The sequence below is a fragment of the Paroedura picta genome, chromosome 2, assembly GCF_049243985.1.
Source record: "Paroedura picta isolate Pp20150507F chromosome 2, Ppicta_v3.0, whole genome shotgun sequence".
In the NCBI taxonomy this organism is placed as follows: Eukaryota; Metazoa; Chordata; class Lepidosauria; order Squamata; family Gekkonidae; genus Paroedura; species Paroedura picta.
In genome coordinates, this window is record NC_135370.1 from 31,714,650 (window position 1) to 31,735,074 (window position 20,425).

The 20,425-nt window shown below is 42.6% G+C and overlaps 1 protein-coding gene across 4 annotated transcripts; it reads left to right on the top strand.

The window, feature by feature from the left end:
- Positions 1-13: 13 nt before the first annotated feature.
- Positions 14-20,353, top strand: PRKRA (protein activator of interferon induced protein kinase EIF2AK2). 4 transcript variants are annotated; one of them, XM_077319602.1, is made up of 8 exons: positions 14-256; positions 4,404-4,573; positions 6,287-6,368; positions 9,384-9,462; positions 11,096-11,213; positions 12,381-12,478; positions 17,973-18,147; positions 19,051-20,353. In XM_077319602.1, the coding sequence occupies exons 1-8, from the start codon at positions 123-125 to the stop codon at positions 19,206-19,208; spliced, it is 1,014 nt and encodes a 337-aa protein (XP_077175717.1). In that variant the 5' UTR covers positions 14-122; the 3' UTR covers positions 19,209-20,353. The 4 variants fall into 4 exon arrangements, with proteins under 4 accessions (XP_077175717.1, XP_077175716.1, XP_077175718.1 ...); XM_077319601.1 differs by having other exon boundaries at positions 37-256; positions 4,401-4,573; XM_077319603.1 differs by having other exon boundaries at positions 151-287.
- The last annotated feature ends 72 nt before the right edge of the window (positions 20,354-20,425 follow it).

The following is a 20,425-nucleotide window of genomic DNA, read 5'->3' on the forward strand; positions in this document are numbered from 1 at the left end:
CCCTGGGCGCCCCCGCCCCCTCCCGGCAGAGGCCCGGCCGAGCCCTCCTGCGGGCGCGGGTGGGCGGCCCTTCCCCGAGCCGGCCCCCGGAACGACACGTGACGGGCGAGGGACTCTCCAGGATGCTTCCCGGCCAGGAAGAGGCGGCGGCGACAGCCCTGAGCGGCATGGCGCTTCCCTGCCCGGCGGGGCCCCAAGAGGAGATCCCGGGCGCGGAGCCGCGGAGCCTCGCAGCGGCGAAACCAAAGCCCCTCAGGTCGGGCGGAACGCGCGGGGCGCGGGGCATGGTGGGTAACGGCCGCCCGCGCGCGCCGCGTTCGGAGGCGCGCGGGAGCAACGGCCCCTCGCCGGAGGGGGCGGGTCACGTGACAAAGGAGAGCCGCCGGCGGGGAAAGCGACCACCGATCCCCCCTCTCCCCAGGGCGCATGTCTGGGTCTTTCCTATCCCTGGGCCTGGGTCTCTGTAGGGGCTCGCTGGGCTGGAATGAACCGAACCGCCCCCTCCCCGTCTTTGCAGGTTGGCACAGAGATGTGCAAACCTGGAGCACAAATTTTGAGCCTGGTGGCACCTTCCCGACCGAGAAAGTTTGATTCTTTGTTGGCCCTAAAGGTGCTACGGATCGAAATTCGTTCTGCTGCTCCAGAGCCACAGGGTTACTCACTGAAACCTGGGAAAGGATGGGTTGTGGGTTTAACACCCCCTCCACCCCAAAAAAGAAGTATGTGCAGAGGTTGCCCTGGAAGGGTGAGGGTCTATAGCAGGGGTAGTCAAACTGCGGCCCTCCAGGTGTCCATGGACTACAATTCCCATGAGCCCCTGCCAGCATCCGGTGGCAGGGGCTCATGGGAATTGTAGTCCATGGACACCTGGAAGGCCGTAGTTTGACTACCCCTGCTATAGAACCATAGAAGGGAACACCCAAAAGGATGGGCAAGGGCAGGGGTGACCAAACTGTGGCGCTCCAGATGTGCGTGGACTACAATAACCATGAACCCAAGGCACATGCTGGCAGTGGCTCATTGTTGTTGTAGTCAGTGGACATCTGGAGAGCCACAGTTTGGCCACCCCAGGCTGCAGCTCGGTTTTGGCTCTTGGCTTACAGCTTGAAATCACTGGATGGGTAGATGGGTAAAGAACAGGACATGGAAGACAGCAGTGGTAGACCACCCCTGAATGTCTCTTGCCTTAACCCTTTGTGGTCTCTGACTTAAGAGTGCTTTCCACCATTAAAGACAAATAAATGGGGGTAAACGCCCTGGTTTTGAAGTCGGGCATTCAAATTTGACATAAGGTAAAGGTATCCCCTGTACAAGCACCGAGTCATGTCTGACCCTTGGGGTGACGCCCTCCAGCGTTTTCATGGCAGACTCAATACGGGGTGGTTTGCCAGTGCCTTTCCCAGTCATTACCGTTTTACCCCCCAGCAGCAAGCTGGGTACTCATTTTACCGACCTCGGAAGGCTGGAAGGCTGAGTCAACCTTGAGCCGGCTGCTGGGATCGAACTCCCAGCCTCATGGGCAAAGCTTTCAGACGGCTGCCTTACCACTCTGCACCACAAGAGGCTCATCAAATTTGACATAGTTGATCTTATATATATTGCTATAGCTTTTATGAGCCTCTTGTGGCGCAGAGTGGTAAGGCAGCTGTCTGAAAGCTTTGCCCATGAGGCTGGGAGTTCGATCCCAGCAGCCGGCTCAAGGTTGACTCAGCCTTCCATCCTTCCGAGGTCGGTAAAATGAGTACCCAACATGCTGGGGGGTAAACGGTCATGACTGGGGAAGGCACTGGCAAACCACCCCGTATTGAGTCTGCCAAGAAAACGCTGGAGGGCGTCACCCCAAGGGTCAGACATGACTCGGTGCTTGCACAGGGGATACCTTTACCTTTATAGCTTTTATATTGGAAGTCAGTGACTGTCAGGTTACCCAAGGCAGTGAGATCCAGCCCGGACTTCTGAACTCATATCCGTAGGAGATTTCATTTTATACACCTGTTTGATTTGATGCTGTATGAATACTTGCTCTGCAGCTTTGTAAGTTCTCAGGTTATCAATCTTTGATTCTACATACCAACCAAAAGATGAGGTTTTCCATTTTGTGTCTTCAACTGTTTTCCATATGGTTACTGTGTTTATAGAACAGACTCAGATTAACAGTACTTGGAAACAATGATATTATTTAATGTTAATTTTAATCAGGGGAAGAGTTTGAACTTGCGTGTGTACTGTAGGTTAACACGACCGCTTTCAGACAAAGGACCTTCTGCTTAGAAGTGGGAGATGCTGAAACTTTTTTCTTTGGACAATTGATTTATATGTGTCACCTCTATCTTTGTTATGATATACAAATATCTGTTTGCCTTTATGTTTTATATACTAGAAGAATATTTAAAAAGATTGCTTAGTTCTGTTTGCATAGTTAACAGGTTTACTTAATTATATAGAGAGAGAAAAGGAAGAAAGTTGATTTGTTTGAAATATGGTGTTAGAGAAGAGTTGTCTTCTTGGACTGCCAAAAAGACAAGTGGGCTCAAATGAAGCATGTATTCTCACTAGATGCTAAAATGACTAAACAGGGTATTGCTTATGAAAAGACAAGAGTCCCTGGAAAAGCCAATAATGCTATGAGAATGTAAAGGTATCAGGACAAGAGGAAGACCCAATATGCAATAGCTGATTTAATCAAGGAAGTGTCTGTCAGTTTGCAAGACCTGAACAAGGCTGTTAATGATAGTTCATAGGGTTGCCATAAGACAGGAGGTACTTGACAGCACATAACACAATACGCACAGAGGAGTGTTTGCAGACTTCCTGGTTATCAAAAATTAAAGCTATTATAATTCTTCCACTGTGTCAGAATGTTGGGCAGAAACAATATAACCCATTGGAAACGTAGAGTGGAAATCCGTGGAAAGGTGGACATAAATGAACATGAACATTTCATGGTAGAGAAAACCTATCATGTACATTCCTTTATCCTTATCTGCCAGTCCAAATAAAAAGGTAAAGGTAAAGGTATCCCCTGTGCAAGCACCGAGTCATGTCTGACCCTTGGGGTGACGCCCTCTAGCGTTTTCATGGCAGACTCAATACGGGGTGGTTTGCCAGTGCCTTCCCCAGCCAGTTCAAATAGTTTCTGTCAAATAAAAAGGACCATACTTGACTCCTACATGTACTTTAACTGGGCTGGATTTTATCAGTTTTCTTGCTACTTTTGACTTCTTGTATCTGCAACTCCCACAATCCCTGGCATAGGTTGTTCAGGGGTCAAAAGGGGCCAGTACTCGTGCTAGATGGCAAACTGGAAGAACCCAGACTGTCATTGATAAGAAACTGGTCTAAAATGCTGTTCAAGCAGCCACAGCAGCTTCTCTGATTTAGAGATCCAATCAGAATCTTGGAAGGCCCTTCATGGCAGGAGCATACAAGCATATTATCATGGCATTGTAGCAAGAGAAGTTTGTGATTTGTCTGCAAGTTACACTCCCCTCCTGATCTGCTATTAACTTGAAGCAACCCTGGACTTGTAGTACATTTGTAATAGAGATTTGGGATTGAAACTAGGATTGCCGCCACAGCATAAAGAACTTCTCTGTGTGACTGAAGTTAAGCTACTGCAATTGTTTAGTAGCCCGGCCCAACTCCTGCAGCAGCCATTTTATGGCTACGCCCACCACGCTTCATCAGAATTCCAATTATGCCTGCAGGCTCAAAAGGTTGGGGACCCCCATAATATAAACATTCAGTTAGTATTATGAGCTTTCAACAATAATCTGTTGTTCATGTACCAAACCTTGTCTGCTAAAGGTGCTTTTTTTTACAAATGGTAAGCGATGACGATAAGAGTGTCCAAAATCCATGAAATCTGGCTTCACATCTAGTTCTACATGAATCTGGCTAGCACTCGTGTTTGTTTTCAAACTGCTGCCCAAGTGGGTTTGTAAACTGCAGGTTAGTACCACAAACAAACCCGTCTTCACACTTCTGGTGTGAGATGAGAAGCAAGGACTGATGCCTTGCTTGTCTTAACAAGTTTAGCAGCCACCTGTTACCCCAAAGTGACCTTATCTTAATCTACAAAATGTCAGAAGACTCCTGTTTGTTTTCTCTGCCATTCACTAACTTAGTTATCGTTCTCCGATTTATTTTTTCCATGGTTTGGCTTCCTTACAGCAGCACTTAGCAAGTGGTCAAAAACCTGCAACGAAGTGTGATTAAAAGGATTTTATCCTCGGAATGTCATGACTGAAAAGCATGGCGTGACAGTTTAAATAAAATTGTGAATAAATATTGTTTTTTAATATGTCACTATAAAAATTGGTGATAACTGCACTCTATACTAAATATAAATTTATCCCCCCCCTCCCCAGTGTTCATAGTAAATACTGTTCTTTTTCCAGCAGCCTGGAGAAAATGATTATAGCCAAGCCAGGGAAAACACCAATTCAGCTGCTACATGAGTATGGCACGAAGACTAACATCACTCCGGTGTATGAGTTTGAAAAAGCTGAAGGACAAGTGCATCTGCCGGTCTTCACCTTTAAAGTGACCTTGGGTGAAATAACTGGGACAGGTTTGTAGCTGTATTGCATGTAGCTGTATTGCACCAGGGCCTTTTCGGTCCTGGCCCCTACCTGGTGGAATGAGCTCCCAGGTGAGCTGCGGGCCCTGCGGGATTTGACTTCTTTCCGCAGGGCCTGCAAAATGGACCTCTTCCACCGGGTTTATGGAGTTTTAAGACTATGCTACCCGCCATGAGCCCATTGGGGAGTGGCGGGATACAAATTGAATGAATGAATGAATGAATGAATGAATGAATGAATGAATGAATGAATGAATGAATGAATGAATGAATGTTGCTCTCCCAAGCCCAATTTTCCTTTTACTGTATATACTCGCATATAAGCCAAGTTTTTCAGCCCTTTTTTTAAGCTGAAAAAGTCCCCCTCGGCTTATATGCGGGTATAAAAAAACCCAGCTGCCAGACAAGACAGGAAGGTGGGAGACAAGTATACTTGCCTGAAGAGCAGAAGCAGGAACAAAGGAGAGACACAGCAAGCCCGGGATGGAAAGAGCAGTCTCCGCCTCCCCCTCTCCCTGCCTTAACGAGGCCAGCATGAGGCTGGGATGTGCAGGAAGCTGCAAGAAGCTCTGAACAGAAAGCAGGAGGAGGAAACGCCCTTAGAGGAAGGCATGGGAAGTGGAGGGAACAGAACACCAGCTAAGAAGAAGGGAAACAGCACAGGATTGGGTATCAAAAGACAAGAGGGGTCAGAGGGAAAGAGGGAGGAGGAAGGTGGGAAGAAAAGGGGGGGAAAAAGATCTTGTCCAAAACAGGAAGCAGGGGAGGAAAGGAGAAAAAACGACTATCCAAATACCACCCTCGGCTTATATGCGAGTCAATAGGTTTTCCAGCATTTTGGGGTTAAATTAGGTGCCTCGGCTTATATGCAAGTATATATGGTACTTGATCCTGACCATACAGCATACTCTTTCTTCCTCCTATCTTGATCCCTGATCATAACTCACTTACTCCTGTACCTGCCTACCACCTATGCCCTTCTTGAATTATTTTGGAGTTTGCTTATTCAAATAATCAAAATAATGATTGAGAATGGGCATTAAGAGCTCTAGGAAGAAATGGGGGGAGGGGACAAGAGAGTAGCTTTTTAACAGAGAGGTGGGATCAGAACTGCCTCTTGGCTATACAAAACTGAGATGAGTGCCTCAACCCACCAATTGTGGTGCTTTGTGCCCCAAAGACACTGCTGGACAGGACTGCCAAATACTAAATCTGGTCTCTGTTGGGTAAGCAATTGGCAGAGTAACCTTTAGGGTTGAAAGGAAGTCCATTTTTATTTATTTACTAGATTCAAAGCCCGCTTGTGAGAATGGGCTTTGAAAGCCCCCCCCCCCTGCGGCCGCCCAGCAGACACATAGAGGCGGCATTTTCCCCGGGCGCAGTGTTTCTGGGCCTGGTGGGAAGGCCTCCCTCTGCCCCGGTCAGCGGTGCAGCCTTCCTGCTGGGCTTAGAAGTGCACCCGGGGCCTCTTTGAGGCCCCGGATGTGATTCTAGGCCCAAGGGGAAGGCCTCCTTCCCCCCCTCCTCCCCCGGCGGTGGCTCGGCCTTCCTCTCAGGCCTCCTTCCCGCCCCTCCCCACCTGGCAGCAGCTCAGGTTAGACAAAAAAATTATAATTTAGAATCCAGCATGCCAGTTTTATGGTATGCACTCAGTATTTTATTCTGTTATTAAAAATAACTCATTTCTTTGTTTTTTCCTTCCAGGAGAAGGTCCCAGCAAGAAAATTGCAAAACACAGAGCCGCAGAAGCTGCGCTGAACATATTAAAAGGCAGTTCTAATATTTGGTGAGTTCTGTTTTGATCCCTGTGACACAGTACTGCTAATGAATAGACTCTGTGGGAAAATAAATATAAACACTCAACTCATTAACTGAAACAGATTGTTTTTGAAAACGATTTTACAAATGTAGAAGAACTGTGATTTTAAGCATTGTTTATCTATGACTTATTTTTATCTTGCCCTTCTTTCAGGACAGTGTATGTGACACCTAGTCCTTTTATGGATGTGTTAAAGCAGCAGCTTTACCACTTGCATGACCTTGACCTATCTCAATATTATCTGGCATTCTCTGCAACTTTCTCTTAATGATATAATCATGACTAAATGGATATTTCAGGATAAATTTGCATTTCTTTTGAGTAGAAGAGATTTGAATCTCTGTTTCTTTATATAATATGCTGGGATTCTATTCCAGTAATTTTGTTGTGAAGAAGGTGGTTATCTAGTTCTTTTCGAAGGAGTGGCCAAACTGCGGCTCTCCAGATGTCCGTGGACTAAAATCCCCACATGCTGGCATGGGCTCATGGAAGTTGTAGTCCTAGAACATCTGCAGCGCCATCTTATAGACTGCACTAGTTTTGTTGAATTCCATGAAAAAAGTTTCATTGAATGTAAGAAAGCCAAACATGTAAGTTTTCCATATATAGATTGCTACATGCATATTTTCTTTTGTGCTGTAGTGTCTGGGATTGCCAAATAATTCATTGTTGCATAGGGGGGGGGGGGGTCTCCCAACTAGGTGGGAGAACCTTGAAAAAGGCAGTACCCCTTTCAGGCATGGGGGTGGGGAGCTGAAAGAGGCTGGTGCCTGGATTGAAACAACAGTGGTAGCCATTAAACTCCCACCTTTTCATCCCAATCATTTTGTGAGATGGGCCTCCTTGTGAGAGGACATGAAACTGCAGTCTCTGTGCATGGCCTCCCATGCTCTATTTAATTAAAGAGGAACTTAACAGCCTGAGGTGAGATGCTCTATCTCCTAACCTGGAAGGCAGCTGAGAAGAGAAATAATTCACTAGACCTTTTTATTGGGTCAGGATGAATTGTGGATTTATTGTTACTTGGATGTTTAAAATAATTTACACTTCCTTGAGCCATGGGAAAGGATGGGCATAGATACTTTATTTTAACAAATAATAAATTAAAAGGAGGAGGACACAAGGGAGACTAATATTCCCTTTAGTTCTGGGGCTCTAGGAGTTGCCACAAGGCATTTAATTTGGGATTAGGCAAATTTGAAAGGCAATAGTGGGGCAGTAAATTATTTCGTTTTGTGTACAACATATATTGGTTGTTTTCTTAGTCTTTGGCAAATATCAGCAATATCTGATCTTAACTACTGTTGCACTATAACTCACTGTACAAACATTTTCCTGAAGTCACATTGAATGTTTGTTTGAATTTCTAGGCTGCCCTTTCCACTGACACGGACTCAAGGCAGTGAACAACATGTATAAAAACAGTGCAGTTAAAAACACAATTCAGCATGTTGAAAATGTTCCTAAAACACTTCTAAAAACTCCACCAATAGATGTCATTTCCAAGCCCAGGGTGGGGATGCAAGTTCAGGAGGGAGGCCAGTACAATGTTGTTGGTAGTTGTTTCAGTGGCCTGGTGTAAGAGCTCTGTTTTGCAGGCCCTGCAGAACTCAGTAATATTTGACAGGGTCCTGATGGGAGCGGTTTGGGCTCAGTGTATTTGAGAGACTGCCTCCCTGCCTATACCCCCCAAAGAGCCTTACACTCCGCCACCTCCAACTGGCTACAGATCCTTGGCCCCAGAGAAGCACATCGGACCTCAACAAGGGCCAGAGCCTTCTCGGTCCTGGCCCCCACCTGGTGGAACGAGCTCCCTGAGGAGATCAGAGCCTTGCCCGAACTTCCACAATTCCGCAGGGCCTGCAAAAGGGAGCTCCTCCATCAGGCATTCGCTTGAGGCTGACCAACTCGGAACATCAACTGGGTCCCCCCCCTCAGATGCCCTTCCATGATCTCCCCGGTGTTGTTATTCATGTTGTGTTGTGAATTGTTACTTGATAGATTGTGTTATGATGTTCTATTGAAATTTGTTTGTATAGATTGTTATAATGTTCCATGTACATTTATGCAACGCTCCATGTAAACTGTAAAGAATGGACGGTATAAAAATCCAAATAAATAAATAAATTCCACCAGGCAGGAGCGAAGGCCAGCCGGATTCCTTCAGGGCTGGAGACCACTAGCTTGTTGGTATTGGCTTTGTCATTCATGGGCTATTTTTCTCGTGAAATAAGCTTTCCCCATAATTCTGCATTTAGGTGCACACTAATTAACATAGATTGTTGTTATTTCCCCCTAATATTGCTCTTTTTAACATGCTACCTGCATTTAAAATGCAACTTGTGATGCAGTTTCTACCTAAACTGCCATTAGGTAGGAAAAAAAGTAACTGTATTCTGGCTTTCGATAGATTGTTTACACCCGTCTCTGTGTCATGATAGAAATCTTCAGTTTAGGATTTTTTAAAAAAAATAGAGTTCAATGATTAAAGTTCAAATGGTTTTGGGATTTGTGGTGGAATGTGCCATCAAGTCACAGTTGATTTACGGGGATCATGTAGGGTTCCCAAGGCACACGATGTTCAGAGGTAGGGTCGGGCGCTTTGGACGCCGAAGCGGCCATTGCTGTGGTGTGGGGAGGAGGGGCGGCGCCAGTGCAGCAGTCAGCGCCGCGCCTCTCCCCCTGCACCACGGTGCTGGCTGCTTCGGGCTGGAATGTCCGCTTCAGCGGCCAAAGCGCCCAACCCTATTCAGAGGTGGTTTGCCACTGCCTCGCTCTGTGTGGCAACCCCAGACTTCCTTGGTGGGCTCGCATCCAAGCACTAACCAGGGCTGACCCTTCTCCGCTTGCAAAATTTGATGAGACCAAGCTGGACTGGGTCATCCTGGTTAGAGCATTTGTGATTGAGCCCTCATTTATTAATGGAATGATGATGCCTGTAATTCTTAATTGCCAATTTCAAGTGTACTGTGTTCATTTTAGTATTTCTATACCAGACCACATAATCCCTGAATCTTGCAATCAAGCACAGAATCAGACCAATCCTATAGGATCATTGCAGGTAACCTGTAAATTGCATTTCAAATATAACATGTTACATTTGCTTATTTTATAGTCAATTGCAAGTCAATATTAAGTCCCTGTAAACATAAAAATTATTATTTCTTTTTACTTCTTGGGTGACAGGAAGTGAGAAGGGCTGTAGCATAAATGAGGAAGGAGTAGATGGTTCTTGTCAGTAGCAAATAATGTAGAGGAAACTACATACAAAATGTATGGAAGAAAAAAAAGAAGAGATCATTGGTCAGCATTTCCCAGGCACATCTGTAGATCACTAGGAAAAGTTTTAAGGAAGGAATTTTCATTGGAGGTAATCTTTCCTTAAAAAAAAGAAAAGAAACAGTTTCTTTTTACTTAAATCCAGTGTTTTCGTGAAATTACTGTTTGGACTTTCAAGTGTTCTGTTCCTTGTAAGTTTCTCAACATTTGTTCTGGGATGCAGAAGATTGTCTAAAACTAGTAAAAAGATCAAGGGTTAGAATCCTGCGCATCCATTCTCCCATGCAAAGTATCCAGTCTCCCATGCAAAGTATTTTTCTGTGGTGTAAGAGATTCTGGTGATGTAAGTTTCTCCTGCATCTTCCTCCTCACTTTTTCTACCCGTATTGCATAATTTTTAATCTGCATCGGTCCCCTATTTGGGTCTGTGGGCAGATTTGGAATTCTGGCACAGCATGAAGCCCTACCTGACCCCTCCTTCCTCCTCCAAACACTTGGTGGGTACTAGGTGACATTAGGGACCTCTGACCTAATCATTAGCATATCCTTTCCAAATCTAATAGTCATAGGACTTCCTTGCTTTTCTAGCAAGAAAGCATGCCTTAAAAAGGAAACTAGTTGGTCTGAATGTCTTATCGTTGACTGTACATATCTTTATATTTAATAGCTATATGTGCGGATACTTAAATAATTGAATTGGGACAATACCAACACTAAACACATTTCTCTGGAAACTCACAAAGTTTGCAGAAAAATACAACTGGGATTTAAATTGCTGCCCAATTTTAAAAAATGCTTTGTCTGTGCACGGGCAGACAACACTCTTGACAGTTCCAGTTGGTGGCAGTCGCCACTGCAGATGTCATCTCCAAGCCTGGCATGATGGAGGATGCCAGGATGGGTCCAACCACTGCAGCATCGGACACCAGGAACCGATTGGACCTGGGCTGCCACCGCTGTTCACGTTACTCTTCAATTTTAAATAAAATATTTCTCAAATATATGACTCAACTCCCCAAATTTGTTGAACCTTTGAGTGGGCCCCAAAACAATATAGCTGCTGTGAGTAGGGGGTAGTACCAACCACAAATCGTTACTAGGTTAATATAACGTTTTATGAGTTTCAAGCCTAAGCACCCACCTATCATGGAGGCAATCATTTCAAAATGGGAGTTTTCTACAGACATAAAAATAATGTCCCTTGGGCTGGGTAAATAAGCAAACCCAGAATTGATGCTCTGTTCTGTTAAAGAAATTTGATGGAATTAGTATGTGGTTGCCAGGAAATATACTGATGGGAACTATGACATCTCCATGCACCACGCTAGGGTTCACTGCTCTAAATGGATCCATGACTGGTTTTTGTTTTTTCTAAAGTCAATTCAAATACTGTTCTTTTTCTCTGTTGTGTGTAGGAAATGGCTATTCATAAGGGATGGAGACTTCCTGAATATTCAGTTGCCCAGGAGATAGGACCCGCCCACAAGAGAGAGTTTACAATTACTTGCAGAGTAGAAACATTTGTAGAAACAGGTACGTATTTCTTTTTTGGCAGTAGAAAAGGTAGGATAATCTGAATTTAGCTACAGGATTTTAAACCCCTAGCAATTCTTATATACAATTAGAGTTGTGTGTATTTTTAGTATAGTACTTGTCCTTAATTGCATTTTATTTGGGCAAATATTTGACATGGGATGTATCATCAGAATGCTTAGGGTGCAATTCTTTTATGCGTTAAAACTCCTTTATCGGAGTTGTGTTTCAAGTGCAGCCTTGGGGAGCAATCCCATTCAGGCTTTCTCAGAAGTAAAACTCCATGTTATGCAATGGGGATTACTCCCACGAGAATGTCCTTAGGACTGCAGGTTTAGTTAACCTATTCTAGCTTACAAGGAAAGAAACATGGGAATCTATGCACATGAATGCTGTACCCACTCAGGGTGGATTATCCCATCAAGTGTAATGCCAGTCCATTCAGTTTTACACAGAAACGAATTTCTGTTATTTCCTTTGGTATTCACAACTGGAGGAATTCTGTGATTTGGCCTAATTATATTGCATAATTAAATACTGGGATTTCTGTTGTGAAAAGTTACACTTACAAATCAAGACAGTGTTCTGAACAAAAGTGCTTAACTGCCAAATTGAAACAGGAAATTAGTTATCTGAATGCAAGGCTGTTATCTTCTCAATGGCATCATCAAACTATTTGTGAGGCAGCTTTAATATATCTGCTGCATTTATAAATGTCTGATTGGTCTACCAAGAAGAATTTGCGAATCAAATTTGGAAGTGATCAGTTGAATTTGAATGTTCCAAGATCTTCCCCCCTAGAATTTTCACCTGGTCCATTCAGAGGTGCATAGGATCTCAGCCCAGAGCTCCTGTGTATAGCTCAGTTACATCCTGAATTCAGCATCACTTTTCTGATCCAGCTTCCCTGATCTGTATGCCTCTTTATCCCTCTTCTTCTGTGACACTTGAGATCAGGCTGTGGATAGATGGGAACTTACAAGATAACACTTTGGTCAATGTTAAAACAGCTGGAAAGTTCGGATTTTTATATGTAATAATAGAAATGTCAACTGTAAGTTTGAGAGTCATTGCATTTGGCCTCTGGAGACCGGTTGCTTTGTATGAATTTGTTGCAGTACTAGCTCTCTGTTTATTTGTATCATCTTTGGTTTTGTTTTTCTGCAGGGATGGGGACATCTAAAAAATTAGCAAAACGCAATGCTGCTGAGAAATTGCTTGCTAAATTCCACAGTTTTTCTGGAGACAGTATCAATATTTCTTTAGTAAGTAATCCATTACCTTTCATAGGAACTGCATAGTCACATATAATAAATATATTTTTCCCATTAATGATTCACCAGATTCCACAGAATTGATCTCTTGCCGGGGTGTGTGTGTGTGTGTGTGATGTTACATTTACCTGCCATCCAGACTTTCTTCCCTAGACACCAGGGCTGAATCTTCATGGAGCTTTTATTCCAATCCCAGGTCGATTCAGTCCCTGCCATCCGCACTGAATGTGATTTCCATTTTGATTTTGAGTGATTTAAATTTTCCCTCTGCAACAAGCAGGATTGACCCGGAGTGACCCTACCTTTCCCCTGTGATATCCTGGAATGGATATAACCCTCAGTATTTGAAAAATTGGCATGACTAAAGGTGCAGCTCTCTGCTGGTCCCAAAGTAACTAGCTGCAATGCTGTAGAACAGCCCAGATTGGCCGGGGCGTCAGTTCAAAGGCTTCCTCATTCCCAAACTGCAAGGTTTCTCTTAAAGGGGAAGCCCTAACTTCTCTCAGCAGATGCTCCAGAAGCTCTAACCTATCTCAGCAGAGATTTGCCTCTTGTTTTTTCTCCCCCTCCTCTGCTGTCTCCAATTCTCTCCCCCCCTTTCAATAAAAGAGGTTTCTGCTGCACTTGGCTCCCCCCCCTTCTGAGCGTCCCTAATCACGTGCAGAAAACTACTGTTTCGATGGAGGGGGGATAGAGGAAGACCTGAGTTCAAATCGATCTGAATTCAGCAGGATCCACAACGGAATAAACAAAGTGCAGAATCAGCCCAGGTTCTCCTTCCATCTTGGGCACAGTGCTAGGGAATAAGTACCATTGATTGAACTGCAGGACTTGCTTCTGAGCAAACATACATAGCATTCAGTTGCACATCTGCCCTAATAATAAACAGGAAAACATTATCTTCCTGGATAATGCACACCTTGCTCCTCTGGAGGGTAGAGAAAAACCTACGTCCTGAACGGGTGTCATTCATTTTTTAATCAATCCGTCAGTTTAACATGGCCATCAACAAGCAAATTTCTGGCATACAAATAAAAACATATTTGACCTAATAAATCCCAATTAACTTGATATCAGTTTGGTAAAGTGCTTTTCAATAATAGAGGAAATTTTGGTCTTTTTTAAACGAGCACTTCAGGTGATAGAAGAAGCTCTTATTAGCTATTTTCACAAACTCCTTTGTACAGGAGATAGTTAATACAAAATCGGCGTTCTGCAGGGCCTGCAAGACGGAGTTCTGCCAGGTCCATGGTTGAGGCCAGCGGCTAAGGAAGATCTTGATCCCCCTTCTGGGTCATCTTGCTGCCGACTTAAGATTATTCCCCTATGTCCATGTACGGAGGGGATACTGGGGGGGTGGTGTAAGTCGGTTTTCTTTGTCGCGGCACATCTTGGACTTTGTGGATTGTGTGATAATTTTTCTGTAATTTTTCAGGGTAGTTTTATTGGGGGATTTTATGTATTTGTATTTTGTAACCCGCCACGAGCCTTTTGGGAGTGGCGGAATAGAAATATAATAATAATAACAACACCAACAACCGGGCTGGATTTTATCAGTTTTCTTGCTACTTTTGACTTCTTGTATCTGCAACTCCCACAATCCCTGGCATAGGTTGTTCAGGGGTCAAAAGGGGCCAGTACTCGTGCTAGATGACAAACTGGAAGAACCCAGACTGCTATTGATAAGAAGCTGGTCTAAAATGCTGTTCAAGCAGCCGCTGCAGCTTCTCTGAAAAGTGAGGGATTTAGAGATCCAATCAGAATCTTGGAAGGCCCTTCATGGCAGGAGCATACAAGCATATTATCATGGCATTGTAGCAAGAGAAGTTTGTGATTTGTCTGCAAGTTACGTTCCCCTCCTGATCTGCTATTAACTTGAAGCAACCCTGGACTTGTACTACATTTGTGCAAGTCTGTAACAGGGATTTGGGGCTGAAACCAGGATTGCCAGCTTTTAAACTGTTACTCTAGCTGCCCCTTTAATAACAGGATGAGCTGCAAGCAGTCAGCTCGTGCTGTTACATAAGATCATGCCATTAAAAGGTTCAGTTGCCCATTTCCATTCCTTAGGCCTGCTAAAGGGACAGGATATGTTTTTTTCTGTTCAGCTGGCAACCTTAAAGTAAATTAGGGTTGCCACTTTGTTTTTTTAACTGCCTTTGATAGCAGTTAAAGTGTTGTATTATGATCTGGGAGACCCAAGTTCAAATCTCCACTTTGCCATGGAAACTTGCTGGATGACCCTGAGCCCATCACACACATTCAGCGTGATTTGCCTCACGGGTTGTTGTCAGGATATAACAGAGGAGAGGAGAATGAAGTAAGCCACTTTGGGTCCCCACTGGGAAGAAAGACGGGGTAGACATCAAGTCAACTAAACGGACCGATCTATTAATAGATCTGACTTTACCTGGCATGTAAAGGGACAGGAGAAACTGGGATGCAGTTAAACGTATTTAAGCCATAGCAGGACAGTGTGTCAGAAAAAATGGAGAAGAAATTAAGGAAGGCCATGTTAAAAATAAGTTTCAAATGAGAGTAGAAATAGAAAACGTAAAGCGGGAATCGCTGCTGGTGCTGGTTTGTTTCAGAACTTCCAATTAAATCTATGTGAGGTTAATTTTCAGCTTTTTTTGCCCTGCATCAAATTTTATATGCCTAAACTTTCTTATCTTTTGAACATATACATTCTAAATAATACATAAATCATTAACAGTATTTTTATATAATAAAACAAGCACCATTGTCATTACATATTCCAAATTACGTGTTACAAAAAATATTTTCTGCTTTCTGCCATCATTTGTAAATGGTCTATTTTATGATTTTAGAAAGCATAGTGTAATAGAATAATGAATGTTGTGCTGTAATAAGATATCATCTTTACCATTATTGCATCAACCTTTATCCAAAATATTTCTACTCTAAAAGTAATTTATCCATTTCTGCCCCTAAAATGCATCCCAACATTAACTTTTCTCCTGTTTCCAGTCTTTTCCCACTTCACTTAGAATATTTTTATCTTTCATCATATGTATATACGAATTCTAAACTATATAAAAAAGGAAAAAAGTTCACAGCTTATCTATAAATTCTTAAATAAACATAATTTTCAATATTTTGGCCTGGTGTCAAATTTCATACACCTAAGCTTCCAAATTCAAAAAATATGCAAAATGTTTTTAAAAAAACACCCTCTTATCAGCATTGTCATTATAACATATCCCAAGTTAGATGTTGCATGCAATTTTTTTTCTGCTTTTTATTATTATTTATAAACTTATATGATTTGTAGGATATTAAAGTACTAAATGTTGTAATATTATAAAATATCACCCTTGCCATTATCACATCCCCCTTTATCCAACAATATTTCTACCCCTAAAATACATCCCAACGTTAACTGTTGGCTATTTTCAATACTTTTCATCAATAAACCCTCACGTTCTTGACCTTAAACAAATCCAAATCAAAGCAGCACAAAAAAACCATTGGCAATACTTTATTACATCAGAAAAGAAAAGTTAGTTGTTACCACATATTCCCAGTTACATATTACAAGTTAATTTCTACTATTGCTTATAAATTGGTTATTTTATAATTACATACAATACAATAATAGTAATATTCCCACTGTCACCTAATCCAAATTACATTATCAAAAATCATTTATCCTTTGTTCCAAAAAATTTCTGCTTCTAAAAGTTTCTCAACAATGACTTTTTTTTGCCTCAGCTGCCTGTCATGCCCGGTTTCTGAATTCCATTCTTTGCTCGCATATACAATTATATCTGAAGGCAATACTTGTGGTACAAATGTCACTTTCTCTAATTCCAGTTATTTGTTTCCATGTAGAATTTCTTTCACCTTCTTGCCACTTAAGAGGGTCTGAATTTCTTTGCTGGTTTTGTTTTCTCTGGTTTTTCACCCAAGGTCTCTCGAAGACAGATTATTTGCTCTGAATTTCAGTCCAAAGATCACAGGTTTTTCTTTTGCCAGTTCATCCAAACCTTTACGTGTTAATTCCTGTTTCTTTTGAGTTTGCTGTGTGGTGACCTGTGCTTGCTCATTATAAAGAATTTGTAACGTTTGTGATAACCGAGCCCCAGCTTCATGATTCTGTTTTATTTGCATTACTAAAGTCTCTGATTGTCTAGTCATAACCGCAAAAAGTCTGTCAATTAGTACATCCATTTTGATGTTCTTGAGTTGATGCATTTTTATGTAAAAACAGTGGATGGCAGCATTTCTCACTGACAGAAGTTCAAAACATATACTAGTTAGAAGCAAATTAAATCTAGTTCTGGAATGACTTTTGCAAAAAAGATATTATATTCAAAAGCCACAACATAATAGTTTTAAGAGCAGCCAGTTTTTCGTTAATATAAAAGCGTAAAAATATGTTCAATTTACTTGGTCTTGTTTCCGCAATGATCCAATGTCCCAGCAAACATTATCGAATTAAACGTTAAAGTTAATGCTTGGGTAAGGTTCAGCAATTTAAAACAGTTATCTTTGCTCTTGAAGAGGTAGAGATAAAATAATTAATTCTTCAAAGCAAGTTCAGAAATAAACATAGCCAGTATATAGTGGGCAAGCCGATGGTAAATAGCTAAACTTTCCATTCCAGCCTAGATGTTTTCAGCAAATTCAAAGTGATTAAAAGAAAATCTTCCCCTCCTTTCTTGCAGTTATCTCTAGGGCTCTGACCTCTCCAGCAGGAGAGGTGCAGGTATTTCCATGCCTCTGTCTCGCTTATTGGCCCCGGGACAGAAAAGTCCAGTATCAAGAAAGCATCTTTATCATATCGCCATTTTGCCTGCCTCCTTCCTATTACATTTATGTGCTTCCACCATGAACTGCACTGTAGCTCCCGCGTCCAGTCCACATAGACCAGCTGCCAATTGTTTGTTTTGCAGACAGTCATCCCATGTTTCTGGAAAAGCCCTGGCCTCTTCTACCATAGAGCTGTAAACATGTCACTGCCAAACCTGTGAGAGAGGAGATAGCTGGAATTCCTGATACTGTTGCCTGTCTCTTTATCTCCTTTGCCTACTGTGGAAAAGTCTCTGCCCCCTCTTCCCTTTGCCACATTCCACCCACCATCGAGAAGCTGCCCAGAGCTACCATAGAAGGGTGGAGTAGAAATGCAAGAAAGGAAGCCAAAGGCAGGCCTTTGCTTTTAAATGGTCTCAGAGTTTCCCGTTTCTGGAAGCTGCAGCAGCAGAAGTCAACAGGGTTGGTGGCTGTGGGGTTCCAGTAATTAACTAGTGGGTCAAGAGGAGCTTTTCATAAGCTAGATTTTTTCCCCCGGCTGTTAACTAGTTCTTTGTGAACAGTAACTCAGGAGAAGAGAAGACTCTTCTTGAGATTTTAAGTATGCCTCCCGGATGCTGGGTATCAGTTGGACATTGGAAGAAAGGGGTACGTTGTTTTGCCAGGTAAATAAAATGTAGCTCAATCTAAGCCTCCTAATTTGTTCCAGGGAAATGAACAGAATCCTAACTTGGAATGTACGTGGGATACACTTAGGAAATCTTCTGGAGAAAAAATTACATTGCTGAAGAGGAATCCGCTCAGTATTCCTAATACAGATTACGCCCAAGTACTTGGTGAAATTGCAGAAGAGCAAGGTTTTAATACAACGTATCTGGATATAGGTAAGCATTGGCACAAGGAATAAAAGCCATCTTTTCCCCAATTCCTCTTGGTCCCAACACTGTCAGGAATAATTTCTGGAGAACTGTACAAGAGAAGTGGGAATTACAGCATAATCTTTAGGATTATTCTCTTTAGGTTTTGGCATGAATATAAAAGATTGTTTTCCAGAGCCTCAGTGTAACTTTCTTTTTTTAAGAAAATGAAGGAATTCTGCTGCTAGCTTTCAGAACTTTCCAAGAGTTTAATGGGTTGTAGAGGTTGCAGTGAGGTTGCAGGGTTAAAATATACTCGGCCATTGGGGAACCTGTGGGTTGGCCAGAGCTCTTTGTCAAAAGAATTCTTGTAATTATGAGAAGAGATGATGATGATGATGATGATGATGTTAGCCATTGAGTCGATTCCGACTCATGGCGATCCTGTGGGTCAACTGTCGCCACAATTTTCAATCTTACACCACTTCTTTTAGTTGTAAAATGCTCTGGCCAGTGTCCATTTTGATTGTGTCCAACCACTGTGTTGTCGACCTGGTTTCCTTTTTCTACTGATCAATCCTAGCATAATCGCTTTCTCCATTGAGTTGGATCATAAGATATGTCCAAAGTAAATGAGCTGGAGTTTTGTGATTTTGCCTACCAGTGATAATGTACTGTAGTATTTCCTTGTTTGTGGCTTTTGCTGTCCATGGAACCTGCTGAAGCCTTCTCCAACACCAGAGTTCAAAGCCATATGGAAGGGCGGTATAGAAGCCACACAAACAAACAAACAAATAAATAAATACATTCCTGTCAGTCTAGGCAAAAGCTCATCTCTTAAGGTATTTGGAAAACAGAATTTGTGTGGTTGTATTTTACTGGGCAAATACAATATTCCACTAATCAGGAATACCCGTGTCTTAATTCCAGAGGAGCTGAGTGTGAATGGACAATACCAGTGTCTTGCGGAACTTTCAACCCACCCAGTCACAGTTTGCCATGGGACTGGAATCTCCTGGGGCAACGCCCACAACGATGCTGCTCACAGCGCACTACAATATTTAAAGATCATGGCCGGAGGGAAATGAGTTTCAAACAGGGGCGTTCAGAAGTCACAGCATACAGCCCATCGATAACTATCCATTGTGACAGAACAATAATTTAAATTCCATCACTGCAAGGTTTTTTTATGTTGGGTGGTGAGACTCAGGAAGCCTAGCGACCTGCATAGGCACAGTCATGCCTTGAGACACAGTTAAGATGGGTTCTCGCAGGTGTGTCTCGGAATCCTTAGGGTCAAGCCTAGACATTACCCTAAACAGATGGTTCCCCCCTCCCCCCCCAGCCATACATGGGGTTTCTCCTCTCCTTTTCAGTATTGTGTAACACACTTTTACATTGTGAATTCACGACATTCTATATTTCTCTTCCTCCCTCCTCTGTGGCAACAGTGACTGAGGAGGAGCACAGAGAAATAAGGAATTAAGGACATTTTCGGTGTGTCTCATGGAGATAATTAGGTTTGGCAGCACTCCGGGTGGTGGCTGTGTGTTTAGAATAATGTCTCTCCTTGACCTTCAGAATGCATCATTCCAGAAGGCCCAGAGCAGGACTTCAAAGTTCTCCATGCCCCCTTTCACTTGACACTGCTCCTACCCACTTGACTTTCCCTATTTGCATGTTTCCTTCTTTCTTCATTTTATTTCCACATTCTGGAAAAAGGAAGTTTTGGAATCAAGAGTAAATTCCAACTAAGTTTGATTAGGCAGAAGCTATTCCGTTTTTTTTTGGGGGGGGGGTGGGTTTTTGTTTTTTGTTTTTTTTGTGATTTGTTCGGATGACGTCATTTTGGTGTTCTGGTCGCTCATTTAGCACAGAACTGAAGAAAGTTCCGCTTTAGTATCACAAAGTAGCTCTAAGCCTACACTGCACATGTACTGAAGTTTACAGACTCCATATGAAAACTTCTGTCCGTCGAATAAATTGAAACCAAAGTTGCTAATTATCTGAAGTTCCCCAAGAAAATTATGAGAGCTTTATGTGGTGGCCATGGTATATTATGCATTTTTCTGGTATTCGGGTTTCATTGTGTGAACTGTGGCCTTTTTAAACCTATGATTTGAGGAATGGATTTTATAGAAATAATGACTTTATTAATATCACTGTCCTTTTTCATAAAGAGATGTACCAGTGTCATTAAGTCATCCTTTAATAAATTGTTTTAAAGAATGAATTGCAGCTGTAAGTTTTTATTTTACTGTTAAGGTGCCACTGGATTCAAACTTCGTTATCCAGTAGAGAATAC